At 36.3% G+C, this 20,920-nt stretch overlaps 1 protein-coding gene across 1 annotated transcript in view; it reads left to right on the forward strand.

Moving 5' to 3' along the window:
- The window catches only part of TBC1D32 (TBC1 domain family member 32), a 194,732-nt gene that overhangs the window by 47,084 nt on the left and 126,728 nt on the right, over positions 1–20,920 (forward strand). Inside the window, exons 13-17 of the mRNA XM_052645875.1 lie at positions 471–563; positions 1,609–1,751; positions 6,868–6,995; positions 10,962–11,163; positions 14,080–14,162. Of these exons, the coding sequence (XP_052501835.1) occupies positions 471–563; positions 1,609–1,751; positions 6,868–6,995; positions 10,962–11,163; positions 14,080–14,162 (649 nt within the window). The remainder of the gene's footprint in view (positions 1–470; positions 564–1,608; positions 1,752–6,867; positions 6,996–10,961; positions 11,164–14,079; positions 14,163–20,920) is intronic.

A 20,920-nucleotide genomic window follows, 5' to 3' on the forward strand; every position in this document is an offset into this window, starting at 1 on the left:
TATGATAAAATTTGTGCTATGATTTTTTAGTTTAGAGATTTGGCTTGGTCTCTCCTAGGATACTGAGCAAGATACCTTTCAGTTTGTTGACAGGCTTGTGTAAAGTATTGTTATTATTTTTTTTTCTCCCAGTATGTACTTCTTCCTTTGTATAATTCTATTTCCCCTGTCTTTAATGTTTTCCTTATTTTTTTTCTCTGCCTTTTAAAATCCTAGATATATTGGATGATTCAAGTCTGGATTCAGAACGAGAAGTCCTTGTTCTGATTCCACTAAAAACTAGCTGTGATTTTTAGGCAACTAGGTCTAATTTATTCTTCTGGATATAATCTTGTATTATAGACCCTTTTTTCTTAATTGTCCCATAGTCTCTATGAAAACTCAGATTGGGAGGATGGATGATTAGTTTAAAATTTTCTAACTTGTAAACATATGCTAGAAAATGACTTTCTTTTTCTTCCTTTTTGAAGATTCAGTATCCCTTACAGATCTTCTGGTTCTGTTTACCCAACTTATCTATCGTTCACCAACCTGTCCAAAGATGACATCACCTGGTCATTTAGGTAATCTGCTTCTATTATAAATAGAGAAATAGAAACCATGGAAAAATATTCTATTTTCTGGATGTTTTGACAGACCTCATTTGGTAAAGAGATTTCATTAAGATAACATTATTCATAATAAATTAAATTGGTCCTGTCAAGTATTTGCTTAGTGAATTTATGGAGTATGGAATATTAGAGTATAAATTAAGAACTTTAGTGTTTTTATATTGTATATTACTAGGAAAACCTTACATTACTAACTTTTGGTTCCTTAATTTCTTCATGTAAAACGCTATTTTGTTTAGTATATTAGGAGGCAAATATCTGCAAATGTTAATTTATGAAACTAAAAATACCACATTAATTTTGGGACTGTTCTCTATATTATATTTATTTATATCTGTGTCTTCCTGAATATATATATTTTTAAAAGTCTTAAAAAATTTATATATATATAAATATATATTTATAAGTATATATAAATATATATTTATAAGTATATATAAATATATATAAATGTAAATATATAAATATATATAAAAACCAATTATATTTCATTGGTTTTATGCTAATACAAGAAATATGCTAGTTTCCATTACAGTTTCTCCTCTGCTTTCTTTTTGGCTGTGTTTTGTCTTTTTTAATGATTCTAGTTTTCTCCCAGGCTTGCCACCTGAATATACTTTCTTCTTTTTTTAAGAAAAAGAAGAAAAGTGAATGCAATAAGAAAGGTGTTTGCCAGGAGGGGAGTAGTTGTGAATTTGCTTCAAGCCACATCCTCACTATCAAGCAGAGCTTTAATGTCAAACAGCAAATGATCTAATGATGTCTTTTGGTGTTTATAATGTCATTTAGTTTCATTAACTTGAAGATACATTAAGCAAATATTCTCAAGTTTCAGGTCATAATTTGGTAATAAATCATCCTCTGAGCATTGAATTGTATGATTTTTAAACTCTTTAATTAACCTTGATGAGCTTTTTGAAACAGCAATAGCTAACACAGAACAAAAGATGTAAGTAATGTCTTATTAAATTTTCAAAAAATACTTCTTGTTCATCAGAGGATTATTCTCCTGCAAGTATGGCAACTGAAGTTCTGTGTATACTCTGTGATCAGAAAGAATGTGCAATTGAATGCTTATATAACAACACTGTGATTGAGGCTCTTCTTCAGCCTGTTCATAACTTAATGAAAGGAACTAAGGTTGGTATTAAAGAGTCTCTTAATTGGGTATTAGTGAATATTCAATGGGACTTCTAAATTTCATCATTTGAAGTATTATACTATTTTCCATATAAATGTATTTTAAATCTTACTTCATATAGTTAGTTGATTTTAGTTAAGACTGTGTCAGAGAAAAGTCCATATAACATCTTAATCTTTTTTTCTGGTCAGGCAAGGACTGAAGTTTTCTATTAAGATATTTGTTTTATAAATCTTTTAAGTCTTATGAGTACTTTGTTGTTTGTTTTAATGACAACTGTATAGCCTTTGGAAATATTTTCCTGGAGTCAGCTTTTTTTAAATATGAAGAACATATAAGCATCCCAGTTTTGAACATATGTATGTCTCTGCAGTTTGTGCAGTATATTACGTTACATTATATACTGTATCCATCACATCCGAGGCTGAAAGAAACTGCTTAGTGTCAGACATTTAATAGGTAGAAGAGTTGATACCATTACCACTAGTGCAGTCTGTGTAATATATCTCTCCACTCCTGTGACTAAATTTCTGGGAAATTACTGAAAGCCTTAGCAATAGACTAAAGGTTTTTGATTTTCCTTGTCTGTGTTTTGTAGTGTTTTTATTGATTTCTTCTCCCTTTACCCACCTCTCAGTGGGATGGGCAGCTGTTCACCCACTCACATATTCATCATTTATTGCTCATTCAGAAAGCATTAAACATTTATGTGACTGTGGTACAAAGTGTGGAATTCTGGGAAAGTAAGTGGTTACAATGAAAACATTTTGATCTTAGTCAGCCTCAGGAAAACAGGATGACCAGAGAAGAAATAAGTAGATCATAATATACAACTCAGTATTATAGAATGCCATAACATAAATTTCGAAATGTAAACCATATACCAGAGTTAAGAAACGTACTCCTGGATCTTGAACCATAGCTATTGCTTCTTCAGTTCAGTTCAGTTTAGTCTCTCAGTCATGTCCGACTGTTTGCGACCCCATGAATCGCAGCACGCCAGGCCTCCCTGTCCATCACCAAGTCCCGGAGTTCACTCAAACTCATGTCCGTCGAGTCGGTGATGCCATCCAGCCATCTCATCCTCTGTCATCCCCTTCTCTTCCTGCCCCCAATCCCTCCCAGCATCCGGGTCTTTTCCAATGAGTCAACTCTTCACATGAGGTGGCCAAAGTACTGGAGTTTCAGCTTTAGCATCAATCCTTCCAATGAACATCCAGGACTGATCTCCTTTAAGATGGACTGGTTGGACCTCCTTGCAGTCCAAGGGCCTCTCAGGAGTCTTCTCCAACACCATAGTTCAAAAGCATCAATTCTTCGGTCCTCAGCTTTCTTCACAGTCCAACTTTCACATCCATACATGACTACTGGAAAAACCATAGCCTTGACTAAACGGACCTCTGTTGGCAAAGTAATGTCTCTGCTTTTGAATATGCTGTCTAGTTTGGTTATAACTTTCCTTCCAAGGAGTAAGCGTCTTTTAATTTCATGGCTGCAGTCACCATCTGCAGTGATTTTGGAGCCCCCCAAAATAAAGTCTGCCACTGTTTCCATTGTTTCCCCATCTATTTCCCATATTGCTTCTTAGCTTTCATCTATCTTTAACTTTCTGTTTTATTGGCATCTTTCTTTTACCTGTAAATGTGTTGGGACGGGGGAAACTCTTGATTACCCAGTGCACAGTTTTAACTACCACCTTATATCTGATCTTTTTAACAATAAGCTTTTAATTATGGCAGGTTACCATTCTTGTCTTGGCTCCTTCTCTTTCTATTGTTTCTCACCTCATTGTATTATAATCTTGCCTTCATCATATCACTGATGGAGCTTTGATTGCAGTTGCCTGTACAATTTTAAAACATGTAACTTTTCAGATTTGATCATTAACACAGTAGATCACTTCTGAAATATGTTTCCTTAGCTTTCCTACAATCTTTCTGTTTTTTCTGTCCCTTTCTAAATATTCTTTGTTACCTCTGTGGTTTCCCTTCCAGGTCCCTGCTGTCTCAGTGATTCAGGACCTAGTTCACTTTTCTTTCTCTTAGTATACTTTCCCTGGATGATTAGATCTCTTCAGCTCCAGACTTCTTTAGCTGCCTACTAACTTCAGGTACCTACTGAACACCTTTTTTTGTTATTTATTCTATGAGCCAAACAGCATTTTCAAAACAGTATTTTTTTTCCTGCCCTTGCTCTGTTCTGTAAATGGGAACTCCTTCATTCTCTACATTCAATTTGTATTTAAGACCTATAGATTCCGCCCCCCCCGCCCCCGCATATGTCTAAAATCCAGGTATTTCTCTTAATCCCCACTGTTTTTGCTTTTGTTTGTGTGTGCGCATGCATGCTCAGTCAATTCCGACTCTTTTGTGAACCCAGGGACTGTTGCCCACTGGCCAGACTCCTGTCCATAGGATTTTCCCAGTGAGATTACGGGAATGGGTTGCCATTTCCTCCTCTGTGGGATTTTCCTAACCCAGAGATCAAACATGCATCTCCAGAATCTCCTGTATTGCAGGCAGATTCTTTTACTGCTGAGCCACGAGTGTAGTTATTACTTTTGTTTAAGCCCTGATAATTTCTTGCTTGGAATATACACATTTTTTCTTGTTCAGTTTTTCCACTTTCCAGCCTATTCCTATTTTGCCACTAAGGCTACTTGTTGCTTGCTGGATCAACTTCAGACTTTTCAACTAGATATTTATATTGAGTTTTCCATTTTCTTACATTGTACCTGTTTCTTTCCTGTATATTCCGGTTATAAGAGATCATTTGCAATTTCTAAGTCAGGTTATAGTATTTCCCTATCTTCAAACACTTTTTCCTTGTCCTGGAAAGTCTCTAACTTGGTCTGTTTGTTCTTCAGACCATAGTTTATTGTATCTTGAAATTTTCTCTCAATTCTCCCTGACAGATTTAGGTGTTTGTCTATATTCTCACATTTTGTACTTCTGTAATTATACCTAAGTTGCAATGATTCTTGAGAGTAAAAAACAACTGTCTGGCACATAATAGACATTCATTATCTCACGTAAGACATTGAACACTACCCATGGAACCCCTGCTGCATCACTGGCTCTGTGCTGGGTAGTTGAACTATAGAAGTGACTAAGACATGGTCATTGCTTTTTAAGGAACCTGCTCTAATAGGAAAGACAGAATATTAAACAAATAAAATATTGAAAATGAGGAAAAGGAAAATTTAAAAATGTGTGTATGAATGAAGGAAAGTAGAGAAGTTCTTTTAAGAAAGATATTTAGTGTGAAAGTAACAAATTAAACATTAGATCATCTAGTTAAGAATTCTTCAGGTGAATATACCTGACCCCTCATTAGTTGAACTAACCCACTGAATTTATTAGAATGTATTGGTTGCAGTGTGTTTTTCGTTCACTCACTAAGTCATGCCTGACTCTTTGCAACTCCATGGCTACAGCATGCCAGGCTCCTCTGTCCTCCGCTCTGTCCCAGAGTTTACTCAAATTCATGTCCACTGAGTCAGTGATGCCATCCAACCATCTCATTCTCTGCCACCCCTTTCTTCTTTTGCCTTCAGTTTTTTCCCAGCATCAGTGTCTTTTCCAGTGAGTAGGCTCTTCACAATCAGGTGGCCAAAGTGTTGGAGCTTCAGCTTCAGATCAGTCCTTCAAATGAATATTCAGGGTTGATTTCCTTTAGGATTAACTGGTTTGATCTCCTTTACTGTCCAAGGGACTCTCAAGAGTCTTCTCTAGAACTACAGTTCAAATGCATCAATTCTGTGGAACTCAGCCTGTGATCCAACTCTCTCATCTGTACATGACTACTGGAAAATCATAGCTTTGACTATATGGACCTTTGTTGGCAAAGTGATGTCTCTGCTTATTAATACACTGTCTAGGTTTGTCATAGCTTTCCTTTGAAGGAGCAAGCGTCTTTTAATTTCATAGCTGCAGTCACTGTATAGATATATTCAAAATTATCATAGAGAATAGGTGCATTGCATCCATGTAGGTACAGGTCATAAGTAGGTCCCAGAAAGAACAGAAACTTTAGTAGACTTAGACTTCCAGATAGTCTCTAGCATTGACAGCACTCTCTAGTTTTTAGTATTTCCTATGTACTAATTTGCTATATACTGGTAAAACTAGTTTTACTACTTTTGACAGTAAAGAATGGGAAAATATGATCAGTTCCACTTATGTTTTCTCATTAGTTGACATCATTAGCTATTGGCCAACTCATGAATTGATAGTCCTTAGTCACACCTATGGAGAAGGCAGTGGCAACCCACTCCAGCAACTCTTGCCTGGAGAATCTCATGGATGGAGGAGCCTGGTAGGCTGCAGTCCATGGGGTCGCAAAGAGTCAGGCACAACTGAGTGATTTCACTTTCACTTTTCACTTTCATGCATTGGAGAAGGAAGTGGCAACCCACTCCAGTATTCTTGCCTGGAAAATCCCAGGGACAGAGGAACCTGGTGGGCTGCCGTCTATGGGGTCGCACAGAGTCGGACATGACTGAAGCGACTTAGTAGCAGTAGTAGCAGCAGTCACACCTATAACTCATGACCCAATCAGTTATAGGAAAAGATGGTGTCCCTTAGAAAAGATAGTAATATGTTAAATAGCATGTATGATGAAATTAGATCCAATATAGCCCAGTGAGTGAGAAGTAAAGGGCAAAGAAGAAGAGCTACTGCATTTGTCATCTAGAATTATATACATATAAAATTGTAATAGCAGCAGTTGTTTCAGCTGTCTTAATAAACAGTAATAGCTTTGGGTAAAAAGTATGTATGTTTTTGCCTTATCAACTGTGCTGCTGCTGCTAAGTCACTTCAGTCGTATCCAACTCTGTGTGACCCCATAGACTGCAGCCCACCAGGCTCCCCCGTCCCTGGATTCTCCAGGCAAGAACTCTGGAGTGGGTTGCCATTTCCTTTCCATCAACTGTGCTAGTACGAGAATATAATCTAATGATGCATTTAGTTCAGACATATTTCACAGCCTAACAATCATTACTTTCTTTTTTGTTGTGATAATATAACTTTATTAGATTACAGTACCATCCTTGAATGTTAGTCTGTGATATGTTAGCATGTCATAAAATTATATGATATCTTTAACATACAGGCTGCTCCAAACTGCTCTGAAACAGCTTTAATTCATATAGCTCATATTTTGGCAAGAATTGCATCTGTGGAAGAAGGACTTACCCTACTACTTTATGGAGAAAATATGAACTCTTCTGAAGAAAAAAGGTATGTTTCTGTTTTGAATAATTTGCAGAATTTTTTAGTGTGTTTTCTCAAATATGATTTAAAGTTTCCAAAAATCTTGTCATATATTAATGAAAATTGGGATAGCTATTCTAGATAGTTATCTAGTTAGGTTTCTTGATCAATTACTAACATATTAGATCATCAGAAATTTGAAGGAATAACCAGGATTATGAATTCTACAGGCAGAGTAGGTCTTGATGTCTGTAACTTCAAAAGAAAAATAGAATGGTTCACTCTACATAGGATCTTTTTTGCTCTCTTGGACTATACTCTTGGAACTTCTAAAGCCACAAATGACTGACTTTAAGTTAGACCATACAAAGGAAAGCTAACTACTTCCCCATCTTCCTTCTCTAACCCTTATTCAGTTCTATCACCTGGGTCAGCCAGTGATAACAGTATGTTTATGCTTCTAGACTTTCTCTGTACCTGTAATGATGCATCAAATATATATGTTCATAGTCATAGAATTCTTTGTTTTCAAAAATGGTATATACATTACTTGTGGGTTTTTTGTGTGTAACCATAACCTCTTCCTACCTAGGTGAATATAGAATGAAACATTTTTAATAGCTCTACAATACATTTTTGTATGATCTTACCATCATTTATTCAAATTTCTCTACATTATTGGATATTAGGTAGTGTCTATGAGTTTGCCTCCACAGATAACACCACAGTGAGTGTCCTTTTACTCTATTGATGTGGTAGATTGCATTAATTGATTTTTTAAAATATTGAACCACCTTGCATACCTAGAATATTTCTTTTTATACATTGTTAGATTTGATTTACTAATATTTAAGGATTTTTGTCTGCGTTTATGAGAGAGACCAGTCTGTGGTTTTCATGATTCTTGTCTGGCCTTACTGTAACACTAGTCTCATAATTTAGGAAATATTCTACTTCTAGCTTTTGAAAGAGATTTGGCATAATTTCTTGAATGTTTGATAGAGTTCACCAGTGTACGTATTTGGGCAAAGAGTTTTCTATTTAGGAAGTTTATTATTTATTCTATTTCGTTAATAGGTAGGTTTATTCAGATTGTTTGTGTTTTGGCAGGTTGTGTCTTTCAAGGAACCGGTCCACTTATCTAAGTTTTCTAATGTGTGGGCATAGACTTTTTATTGATATATTTGTTTTTTCACAGTATTCCTTTATTACCTGTTTAAAATCAATGGAATTAGTAGAGATAGCCACTCATATTATTAATTTGTGTCTTTTTTCCTCTCTAACCTCATTAGAGTCTTTTCACTTTTACTGATCTTTCAAAAGACTAGTTTCCACTCCCCACTCATTTCCTGTTTTAATTTCATTGATTTCTGTTCTAATTTTTATTTTCTGCTTTGTTTTGGATTTAATTTCACTTTCTATGGTTAAAGTTTATAGATTATTGAATTTTAGATCATCTTTCTATTATATGTATTCAGTGCTGTAAACTTCCCCCTCTAAACACTGCTTTTGCTGCATCCAACAAATGAGTTGTGTTTTCATTTTCATTAGTTCAGTACTCTTGCCTGGAAAATCCCATGGACGGGGGAGCCTGGTAGGCTGCAGTCCATGGGATCGCGAACAGTCGGACACGACTGAGCGACTTCACTTTCACTTTTCACTTTCATGCACTGGAGAAGGAAATGGCAACCCACTCCAGTGTTCTTGCCTGGAGAATCCCCGGGACGGGGGAGCCTGGTGGGCTGCCATCTATGGGGTCACACAGAGTCGGACACAACTGAAGTGACTTAGCTGCAGCAGCAGCAGTTCAGGATAGTTTTAGACTTCTCTGGATACTTCTTTGACCTATGAGTTATTTATGGTTCTGAGAGCATATTTTGTATGATTGATATTTTTAATTTGTTAAAATGTGTTTTATGGCCCAGAATGTGATCTCTCAGTGAATGTTCTATGTGAGCTTGAGCAAAATGTATATTCTGCTGCTGGAAGTATTCTGTAGGTACCAATTATATGCTGTAGGTAGTTTGTGGTGTTCAGTTCAGCTATGTCCTCATGCTGGATCTATCAATTACTGACAGAAAAGTGCTGAAATTTCAGACTGCATCAGTGAACTCATCTTTTTCTCCTTGCAATTCTGTCCATTTTTTCTTCATGCACTTTGACACTGTCAGGTACACATTAAGGATTGTTACATCTTTTTGCAAAATTGACCCCCTTTATTACATAATATGCCTTTTGGGTAATTTTCCTTGCTGTGATGTCTGAAATTAATATAGCTAGTGTAGCTTTCTCATGATCATCAGCATGATGTCTTTATCTGTTTACTTTTAATCTGTCTTTATCATTATATTTAATAGGCTTCTATAGATACCACATAACTGGATCTTGTTTTTTTATCTACTCTGATAGTCTTTCTTTTAATTGATCCTTGTCATTTAGAGTATGAGATGATTGGATTAATGTTTACCATATTTGTTACTGTTTTCTATTTTGCCTCTGATCTTCCTTTTTTGTGTGTGTTCCAAACTTTTCCTGCCATCTGTTGTTATTTTTTTCCACCATGTGTTTTAATATGTTTACATCTGGGAACATATTGTCTTGCTGACAGTACTCACATAGGATCAAAGTCTTTGGGTGAGATTCGTGGGGCAGTGGTAACCATTTAATCCTCGCAGTGACTAAGGAAGAGGCCTCTATGGTTATCTCTGTTATATAGATGGAAACACTGAGGTTGGATTTCTATAACTTTGATTCAGTATTAATAGAAGTGTAATTCTTGTTTCTAATTGTTTCATTTTTGATTATTCAATTTTTCTGGATCCTAAATTACTCATTTTTTCCTACATTCCTAAACTTTGTTACTTATCATACCCTTTTTTTTTTCTCCTTGTCCTTGATGGCTACAAGAGCCTTCAGAAAATTTTGTTTACTATTGTATTTTAATATTTCAGAAGGGAGTAGATACGAATGTAATGTGTTCAATCTGACATATTTAACCTGGAAGCCTTTTTCCAGCCATATATCTGGAAAGCCTTTTTCTTATCCATATATCCATATATAATAAGCCTTTTTCTTATCCATATATCCATATATAATAAGCCTTTTTCTTATCCATATATCCATATATAATATGGAAATATTCTTATCCATTATCCGTATATAATAATTCTTTTAAAATTAGGAAGACTAACTCTTTGCCATGAGTTCTAAGGTTCTTTTTATTGTTCATCACTTCCTTATTTTTTTTCTTTTATATAGACATCATTTAATTGTATGTAGTTAATTTTCTCCCATTATTATCATTATGATTTCTAGGTTTCTTTTTTTTAGGTGTCTCCCTCCCATTGAAATTAAACAGAAAAGACATAAAATGTTAGAATTTCTTCTAAATCCTCATTGTGCGGTGGTTTAGAGTTTCTAGTTTTATTAGGGAAAGATTAGAAACATCCCAGATATTCAATCACAAGAGACTAATAGATTGAATTATATTTATACAAAGGAATGCTTAGCAGTAGTGAAAAGGGGATGAGAAATTTTTTTATGTATGGCTGTAGAGTTGTCATCAGGATATATAAAGTGAAAAAACAAAACAAAGTTTATAGAATGTTACCCTTTGTATAGTAGAAGGGAATATGAATAAATAAAATTATATTTGTCTTATTTTCAAAAGGAAGTGATAAAATAGTAGTAATAGCTTTAAAGGAAAGAAAAGCAATAGTTTAGAGGAAAGGAAAAAAATATTTGGGTTAAGAGGCATAGATAAAAGATATCTGGGATTATTCCTTGATTGTACCTAGATTTGACTTTAGAATCATGAGTATGTTTTATATACTAAATCTTAAAGTTAAAAAGTAGAATTAAAAAAAAAGTAAAACAAATGGAAATAAGTGAGCTTTACTACCGAACAGACAAGTTAGTGACATACCTGTGCAGAGAAAGCAATTCAATCAAATTAGGTCACTTGAAGTACATTGTTTTGGTATCATCTTTTAGTCCTACAGGTGCTCATCTAATTGCCCAGTTTTCGAAAAAACTTCTTGATGAAGATATTTCTATTTTTTCTGGATCAGAAATGTTTCCTGTGGTTAAAGGAGCTTTTACTTCTGTGTGTCGTCAAATATACGGTACATGTGAAGGCTTACAGGTGTTAATTCCTTATAGTTTGCACGAATCTATAGCAAAGGCTTGGAAGAAGGTCAGTATTTTCAATCTTTTTTCTTCCCTGAAAATCTTTATTTCAGATATGTTCAGTGTTATAATATTATACTACAGTTGAAATATTTTACTGGACTTCTTTAGCATCACAGTATTCCAAAGGACATAATGATTTCTAACTTGTCGAAAGATGACTTCAGTACATCCTGTCCCTATAGGATAGAGCTCTACAACTTAACTGGGTGCTGCAGTCTTTTCTTCTGGTTATTGTTGTTGTTGTTCAGTTGCTCAGTTGTGTCTGACTCTTTGAGACCCCATAGACTGTAGCATGCCAGGCTTCCCTGTCCTTCACCATCTCCTGGAGTTTGTTCAAGTAATGTCCATTGAGTCGGTGATATCATCCAACCATCTCATCCTCTGTCATCGCCTTCTCTTCCTGCCTTCAGTCTTTCCCAGCATCAGTGTCTTTTCTAATGATTCATCTCTTCTCATTAGAAGTATCAAGTGGCCAAAGTATTGGAGCTTCAGCTTCAGCATCTGTCCTTCCAATGAATATTCAGGATTGATTTCCTTTCAGGTTGGCTGGTTTGATCCCCTTGCTGTCCAAAGGACTTTCAAGAGTCTTCTCCAACACCATAGCTCAACAGCATCAATTTCTTTGGCACTCAACTTTCTTTATGGTCCAATCTCACATCCGTTCTTGCCTACTGGAAAAACCATAACTTTGACTAGATGGACCTTTGTTGGTAAAGTAATGTCTCTGCTTTTTAATATGCTGTCTAGGTTTGTCATAGCTTTTCTTCCAAGGAATAAGCGTCTTTTATTTCATAGCTGCAGTCACCATCTACATCTGATTTGGGAGCCTCCCAAAATAAAAGTCTGTCACTGTTTCCATTGTTTCCCATCTGTTTGTTATGAAGTGACGGGACTGGATGCCATGATCTTCGTTTTTTGAATGTTGAGTTTTAAGCCAGCTGTTTTCACTGTCCTCTTTCACTTTCATCAAGAGGCTTTTTAGTTCCTCTTCACTTTCTTCCATAAGAGTAGTGTCATCTGCATATTTGACGTTATTGATATTTCTCCCAGCAATCTTCAGTCCAGCTTGTGCTTCATCCAGCCTGGCATTTCTCATGATGTATTTTGCATAGAAGTTAAATAAGCAGGGTGACAGGATACAGCCTTAACCTTTCCAAATTTGGAAACAGTCCATTGTTCCATGTCCAGTTCTAACTGTTGCTTCTTGACCTGTATACAGGTTTTGCAGGAGGCAGATAAGGTGGTCGGGTATTCCCATCTCTCGAAGAATTTTCCACAGTTTGCCGTGATCCACACAGTTAAAGGCTTTAGTGTAGTCAGTGAAGCAGAAGTAGATGTTATTCTGGAACTCTCATGCTTTTTCTTTCATCCAACAGACATTGGCAATTTGATCTCTGGTTCCTCTGCCTTTTCTAAATCCAGCTTGAACATCTGGAAGTTCATGGTTCACATATTGTTGAATCCTCGCTTGGAGAATTTTGAGCATTACTTGCTAGAGTATGAGACGAGTGCGCTGTGCAGTAGTTTGAGCATTCTTTGGCATTGCCTTTCTTTGGGATTGAAATGAAAACTGACCTTTTCCAGTCCTGTGGCCACTGCTGAGTTTTCCAAATTTGCTGGCATATTGAGTGCAGCACTTCACAGCATCATCTTTTAAGATTTGAAATAGCTCAGCTGAAATTCCATTACCCCCAGTAGCTTTGTTCGTAGTGATGCTTCCTAAGGCCCACTTGACTTTGGACACCAGGATGTCTGGCTCTAGATGAGTGCTCACATCACTGTGGTTATGTGGGTCATGAAGATCTTTTTTATATAGTTCTTCTGTGTATTCTTGCAACCTCTTAATATCTTCTGCTTCTCTCATGTCTATACCATTTCTGACCTTTATTGTGCCCATCTTTGCATGAAATGTTCCCTTGGTATCTCTACTTTTCTTGAAGAGATCTCTAGTCTTTCCCATTCTATTTTTCCCTCTATTTCTTTGAGCTGATCACTTGGGAAGGCGTTCTTATTTCTCCTTGCTCCTCTTTGTAACTCTGCATTCAGATGGATAAATCTTTGCTTTTCTCCTTTGCCTTTCACTCTTCTTTTCTCAGCTGTTTGTAAGGCCTCTTCAGACAACCATTTGCCTTTTTTTTTTTTTGCACTTCTTTTTCTTGGATATGGTTTTGACCACTGCCTCCTGTACTGTGTTAACGAACCTTATTCCATAGTTCTTCAGGCACTCTGTCAGATCTAATCCCTTAAGTCTGTTTGGCAATTCTATGGTATAATCATAAGGGATTTAATTTAGGTCATACCTGAATGGTCTAGTGGTTTTCCCTACTTTCTTCAATTTAAGTCTGGGTTTGGCAATAAGGAGTTCGTGATCTAAGCCACAGTAAGCTCCTGGTCTTGTTTTTGCTGTCTGTATAGAGCTTTTCCATCTTCAGCTGCAAAGGATATAATCAATCAGTCTAATTTCGGTATTGACTCTGGTAACGTTCATGTGTAGAGTCCTCTCTTGTGTGGTTGGAAGCATTGTTTGCTATGACTAGTGCATTATCTTGGTAAAACTCTGTTAGCCTTTGCCTTGCTTTCATTTCTTCAGGTAAAAGGGACTTAAAATAGACTGTCTCTATATAGATTTACTCTTTGGAAGTTATTTCTGAGCAATTTTTACAGATAGCTGGGTTTTTATATGGACACTGGAGATCATAATGGAGCAATATTCAAATATAGTATGTATCGGTATCTTCCCCCTACATTATCTGTGTGCCTTATTTATGAATTAACTTTGCATGATATTTAAGAATCAAATAATTTAAGATTTGCAAGTAATTTAATCTTTAATTACAGTAAGAGTCAAATATAAAGATGTAGCATGACAGCTTATGAGTAATGCTATAAGTAAGAAAAATGTATATTTCCTATATTTTAGACAAGTCTGCTATCAGAAAGAATTCCTACTCCAGTAGAGGGTTCTGATTCTATTTCTTTGGTTAGCCAGGAATCCCAGAACATGTAAGTATGATTGACTTAAGCGCATCTGTTTTTCACATTTGCTGAAATAGTTTTAAAATGAGAAATGTATAGATACTGTGGCAAAAAAAAACAAAAGTGCATCTAGGGGAAACTTTAGAGATCATATATACTTGTATTTTTTATAAGAAAAAAATAACAATATTTATTATATTTCAACCTGTATTTACATTTGGAGTTAGGAAATGTGACATGTTATAGTGCTTTCAGAAAACTTGGAAAATTACCAAATACTAAAATTGGAAATTCAGTAGAACTTTTCAAATGGCCAGTGAAGTCTGTTTCCATTTAAAATATAACTTCAAAATGTGTGGGAGTACCGTTTAATTAGATTTCGGCATTGGAGAATTCTTTAAATCATTATTTATACTAATTTGTAAAAATTTTTATTTGTTTGTTTTTGGCTGTGCTGGGTCTTTGCTGCCCTGCACAAAGACTAGTTGCCGTGACCAGGAGCTATTCTCTAGTTGCAGTGCATAGGCTTCCCTTTCTGGTGACTTCTCTTGTTGTGGAGCCCTGGCTCTAGGGCACAGGGGCTCAGTGATTGTGGCCCATGTCCTTAGTTGCCCCGCTGCATGTGGCATCTTGCCAGAGCAAGGATAGAACCCTTGCATTGGCAGGCGGATTCTCAACCACTGGACCACCAGGGAAGTCTCTATACTAATTTTTTAATTTAGATGCTTTCATATTTTTTCCCACAGTTATCAATAGGATATGGAATCAGATTAATGGGAACCATATAAACATATATATTTTTTAAAATTAAGGTCATATATTCATGGAGTCTCTTTTTAATAGAATATTGGCATAATCTGAAAAGATAATTAGAGTTTTAAGTGGTAGTCTAGAGAAATTGAAAAAAAAAAGTGTCTTTAGATAGGCATTGTTTAACTAAAAAAAAGCCAGTCAATCAAACAAAATCTTTTTCATTTCCTTAATGGTGTAATGCTTAACAAATAGTTAATTTTCTAAATGTCAGCTATAATTTTTTTTGATATAGTTGTGAAACTTAAATTAACTACAACTTTTTCCTTACATGAAGGGGTAAGTAAAAATGTTGCTGCAATTAATTTTTCAGGTAATTTTTATGTCTGTTTTCTTTGATTTATGATTTATTGTCTTCATTCATGCATTCATTTTCTACTCATGTATTTAGGTATTTATTGGACTGAATGTTTTGCTGAGTTCTGTGGATGCCTACATACCTTAGAAAACTTATTATATAGTATAAAATACAAATAAGTAAATATAATATGGCAATATAGTATGCTAAATTTATGACACAAATCATAGATGGTTCATACAGGCTAACTTGGGGAAATCTTTCCAGAAGAAGTTATAATTAAAGTAAGTTAAAGTTAATACGTGGATATTAATTGTCTAGAAAGGGTAGAACATTATTTCCGGTGGAAGACATAGTGTGGTCAGTGGGCTGTAAGTGAGAGGCAGCATGGAAGTGTTGTGAGTCACTCAGTCTTGTCTGACTCTTTGTGGTCCATAGACTGTAGCCCACCATGCTTCTCTGTGCATGGAGTTTTCCAGGCAAGGATACTGGAGTGGGTAGCCATTCCTTACTCCAGGGGATTTTCCTGACCCTAGGAACAAACCAGGTCTCTTGCATGGCAGACAGATTCTTTACAGTCTGAGCCACCATAATCCATGCATTAACCAGAAGATATTAAGAAAAAGTGGCAAAAATACACAGAAGAACTATACAAAAAAGATCTTCCTGACCCAGATAACCACAGTAGTGTGATCACTCACCTAGAGCCAGACATTCTGGAATGTGAAATCAAGTGGGTCTTAGGAAGCATCACTCCAAACAAAGCTAGTGGAGGTAATGGAATTCCAGATGAGATATTTCAAATCCTAAAAGATGATGCTGTGAAAGTGCAGCACTCAATATGCCCGCAAATTTGGAAAACTCAGCAGTGGCCACAGGACTGGAAAAGGTCAGTTTTCATTCCAATCCCAAAGACGGGCAATGCCAGAGAATGTTCAGAATACTGCACAATTGCACTCATCTCACACAACAGCAAAGTAATGCTCAAAATTCTACAAGCCTGGAGAATGTACATGAATAGTACATGAACCGAGAACTTCCACGTGTTCAAGCTGGATTTAGAAAAGGCAGAGGAGGCAGAGATCAAATTGCCAACATCCGTTGGAACATTGAAAAAAAGCAAGAGAGTTCCAGAAAAAACATCTACTTCTGCTTTATTGACTACTCCAAAGACTTTGGCTGTGTGGATCACAGCAAACTGAAAACTTCTTCAAGAGGTGGAAATACTAGACCACCTTACGTGCATCCTAAGAAACCTGTATGCAGGTCAAGAAGCAACAGTTAGAACTGGACATGGAACAACAAATTTTTCCAAATTGGGAAAGGAACACATCAAGGCTGTATATTGTCACTCTGCCTTATTTACTTTATATGCAGAGTACATCATGCGAACTTCCAAGCTGGATGAATCACAAGCTGGAATGAAGATTGCCGGGAGAAATATCAATAACCTCAGATATGCAGATGACACCACCCTTTTGGCAGAAAGTGAAGAGGAACTGGAGGGCCTCTTGATGAAAGTGAAAGAGGAGAGTGAAAAAGCTGAGTTAAAACTCAGCATTCAAAAAATGAAGATCATGGCATCCAGTCCCATCACTACATGGCAAATAGATGGAGAAACAATGGAAACAGTGACAGACTTTATTTTCTTGGGCTCCAAAATCAGTGCAGATGGTGACTGCAACCATGAAATTAAAAGATGCTTGCTCCATGGGAGAAGAGCCATGACTAACCTAGTCAGCATCTTAAAAAGCAGAGACATTACTTTGCCAACAAAGGTCTGACTAGTGAAAGCTATAGTTTTTACAGTAGTCATGTATGGATGTAAGAGTTTGACTATAAAGGAAGCTGAGCGCCAGAGAATCGATGCTTTTTAACTGTGGTGTTGGAGAAGACTGAGAGTCCCTTGGACTGCAAGATCTAATCAGCCAATCCTGAAGGAAATCAATCCTGAATACTCATCGGAAGGACTGATGCTGAAGCTGAAACTCTTAAACTTTAGCCACCTGATCTGGAGAATGGACTCACTGGAAAAGACCCTGATGCTGAGAAAGATTGAAGGTGGGAGGAGAAGGTGATGACGGAAGATGAGATGGTTGGATGGAATCACTGACTCAAGGGACATGAGTTTGAGTAAACTCCAGGAGTTAGTGATGGACAGGGAGGCCTGGAGTGCTGCAGACCATGGGGTTGCAAAGAGTCGGACATGACTCTAAGTGACTGAACTGAACTGAACATTTCTGTCCCAATCAACTGTCAGACTTTCCTCACCCTCAGAAGCAGAGCTTTCAAAGATCAACCATAACTGCATAGTAGAACAGAGCAGACTGTGTGCTTCCTACAGGTCCCTGGGTTGCAAAGAAGTGCTGGATTTGGGGAGAGGCATCACCTAGCCTAGCCTTCTTAGTCCTCCTACAAGTCTCCTGAGTCCCTTCAAGGGGGAAAGTGAGTGATTAGGTGAAGAGCGGCAAGCAGTATTAAACTGGGGAATGTGCTCCATGTGTAAACTTGATGCTAGAGGAAAAGGAGTTTCCTTCAACATCTGATATTACTCTTAGAAACAAAGGTTTAATGGTTTTTGATATAATAGAACTGTTTTCATTTTTGTCATCAAAATACCTCATGGAGTTGAGTATCTTTTGTATTTTTGAAACATTGGTATGTGTGGGCATTATTTTTCCTTTGTAGTTTGGTAACACTTCAGTGTAGAACCATTTTGGTCAGTTAACTAGACTAGCCTTTCTCTGGCATGTAGCAGGTGCTTGATAGCTTGGTTGAATGGATAAAAGAATGAATAACACCTCTCCTGCCACCAGGCACTGGTTTCTAAATAATGACATGGACCATAACATTTACTCAGTCTTACTGAAGAAGGTAAAATGAAGAGTTGCTAAAATCTATATTTTTGAGCCTGTGACAGACTAATGTGAGGTAATTTGATCTTATTTCCTCAGAGCTTATGTTGGAGATTTCCTCTCCATCCTTTCATTTATTGGTGCTTACAATTCTATACGGAAGGTAGAAGCTACTGTGTAGTCATCATAGGTGATATCCCTAAATCTGGACATTGAAATGCAACCCCAAGTAAGATTTCTCAAGGCTAGTTTGATATCAGTGATTGCAATGACTAAAGACTATATGGGACTTACCTAGTGGCTCAGATGGTAAAGAATCTGCCTGCAGTACAGAGTCACAGGTTCGATCCCTGGGTTGGGAAGATCCCCTGGAGAAGGGAATGGCAACCCACTCCAGTATTCTTGCCTGGAAAATCCCATGAACAGAGAAGCCTGGCAGGCTACGGTCCATGGGGTCTCGAAGTATTGTACACGGCTGAGGGAGTAACACTTTCACTTTTCACCTTCACAGACTGCTTAGGGGCCATCCTTAGGGTGACTGTAGAGAAGAACATAATCAGAAAAACCAAACATGCCCACCCTGCCCCGACCAGTTACACGGGGCCTTCGGTAAATCTCAACAGGGAAGTAACAGGTATCTTTGGTCTGCAAAAACAGCCTATGAATAAACACCTAAAACTTAAGTCCATGAGAGTGTCTAACCCTCTATTAATATCTGACCACTCAAAAACTGGAGTTCGCATAAGCTAACAAAGCAGTGAGATTGTTACCTGTTGTCCTGAGGAAGGGTTCTCCAAAGACAGGAGGCAAATTCTATAGCTTAGATTTTCCGTTTTGAAACATTGAGTGTTTTCATTGTAATTTGAAGGAAGAGTTAAATGCTAAGTTAATAGAAACAGTAAACTAAAATATATTAACTCTTTCTCAGGATTGTGTGATACAACCTGCAAGTTTTTGCCGGTGTTTTACGTTTTGGAGAGTCAGAGTAGACTCTTTAAAAACATAATTTCTTTAATGGCTAATGGTTCATTCAAGATTTTTTATTTCTGAATGAATAATTTTTAACTATATTTTTTTAAAAAAGCATATTTTTAAATCTGAATATTTGCTGTATTGGTGTTAATTTGTTTGAAGTATTTTTGTGATGTTAGACAATTCTTTAGCTGTAATTATTTCTCATTTTTTTATTCTTAGTATTTTTTGCAGCCATTGCTTCCCCTGACCAATTTATTTGCATTAGTTTATGCAAAGACCAGGTTTTGATTTTGCTGATGTTCTCTTTCCTACTCTATCTTCTCTCCTTTCACTTCAGTAGGATAGGAGAGCAAGTGAAAAGACAATTGAGAATGGATATCAATAGAAGAAATCTACATCAGACATTCTAACTTTAATACATTTTCATATGTAACACTTCCATTATTAAGCTCTTAAAAATATTGTTATCTTGATTTTGCCCTTTAAATCTATGAAATATTTGGAATGTATTTAACTTTCAAAATATAGTTTTTTCTTTAACTACTGTATTATACTGTTGACTTCTAATTCATTTCTGTTCTTTTCAGAAAACATTGTAGATATATATACTTTTGGGTGGGTTGAGATTTTGTGTTGTAGTACAGGATCAGTTAAAAATCTGTCTTTACTTGAAAATACTATTTTATGTTCTTCATTGGAAGTAGATAGAGATATTCCAAGTTTTTTAATATCACCACCAATATTTTGTCTGCTTAGGTATAATCATTCACTTTGAAAGTTGATTTGTCCATTTTTCTCTGTAATTCTGGGGTTTTGTTTTACATACTTGCATTTTATGCTCTTCAGTTCAGTTCAGTCACTCAGTCGTGTCCGACTCTTTGCGACCCCATGAATCGCAGCATGCCAGGCCTCCCTGTCCATCACCAACTCCCGGAGTCCACTCAGACTCACGTCCATTGAGTCAGTGATGCCATCCAGCCATCTCATCCTCTGTTGTCCCCTTCTCCTCCAACCCCCAATCCCTTAGGAACATAAAAATTCACTGTTTCTTGGGAACTTTTACGGTAGTATCTCATTACTTCTTTCCATTAAGTTTTATATTATATGATACTAGTATTGTGTATATACTTTGCTTTAGTTAGTATTTGCAGAGTACATTAGTTAAGGATATATCTATTTTCAGATAGCTCAGTAAGGCTTTCTTCTTCTCATAAAGCAAAAAAATCTCATGAAATATTATCAGGCATTGACTTATTGATGCAGTTTGAGATCCAGCCTCCTTTTCTTAGGAGAAAACATCACTAATGTTTTCTTTTTGCGTTCAAGGTTGCACAATGGCTAACCTCTAGAGCTCACAGCTTTCAAAGAAGAAAAAGGTTGTAGAGACAAATGGCTTCTTTTCATTCTTTACTTTTATCTAGGAAAGAAATCTCTTCTCATTAACATTTTTGTGAACATCTTGCTGGATGTGCCCTATGGCCATTTCTTGCTGTATGGGAGTTGATGAAAAAGGAGCTTATATGGAGATTGGGTCAGCCTATTAAAGTATTTTTTTTAATCTCTTTATTTTCTGTCACTCAGAGTAGTAAATTTTGAATTTTTTATCCAATCTGACAATTCTGATTTTTTATTAGATGAGTTTTAAGTTTTTTACATTTTTGCAATGCTGATGTTTGGGTCTTATTTTTCTTTTTGTATTTTCTATTTCTATTCTGTTTTCTTTACTTTCTCCTTTACTTCCTTATCTTAGATCAGTACATTTTATCCTATTTTCCCCTTTCTTTTGACTTTATAAATCACTGTTATGTTTCTTTAAGTGGTTGTTCCTAATTTCTCAATATACATTT

The sequence above is a fragment of the Budorcas taxicolor genome, chromosome 9 (genome assembly GCF_023091745.1).
Source record: "Budorcas taxicolor isolate Tak-1 chromosome 9, Takin1.1, whole genome shotgun sequence".
Taxonomy (NCBI): domain Eukaryota; kingdom Metazoa; phylum Chordata; class Mammalia; order Artiodactyla; family Bovidae; genus Budorcas; species Budorcas taxicolor.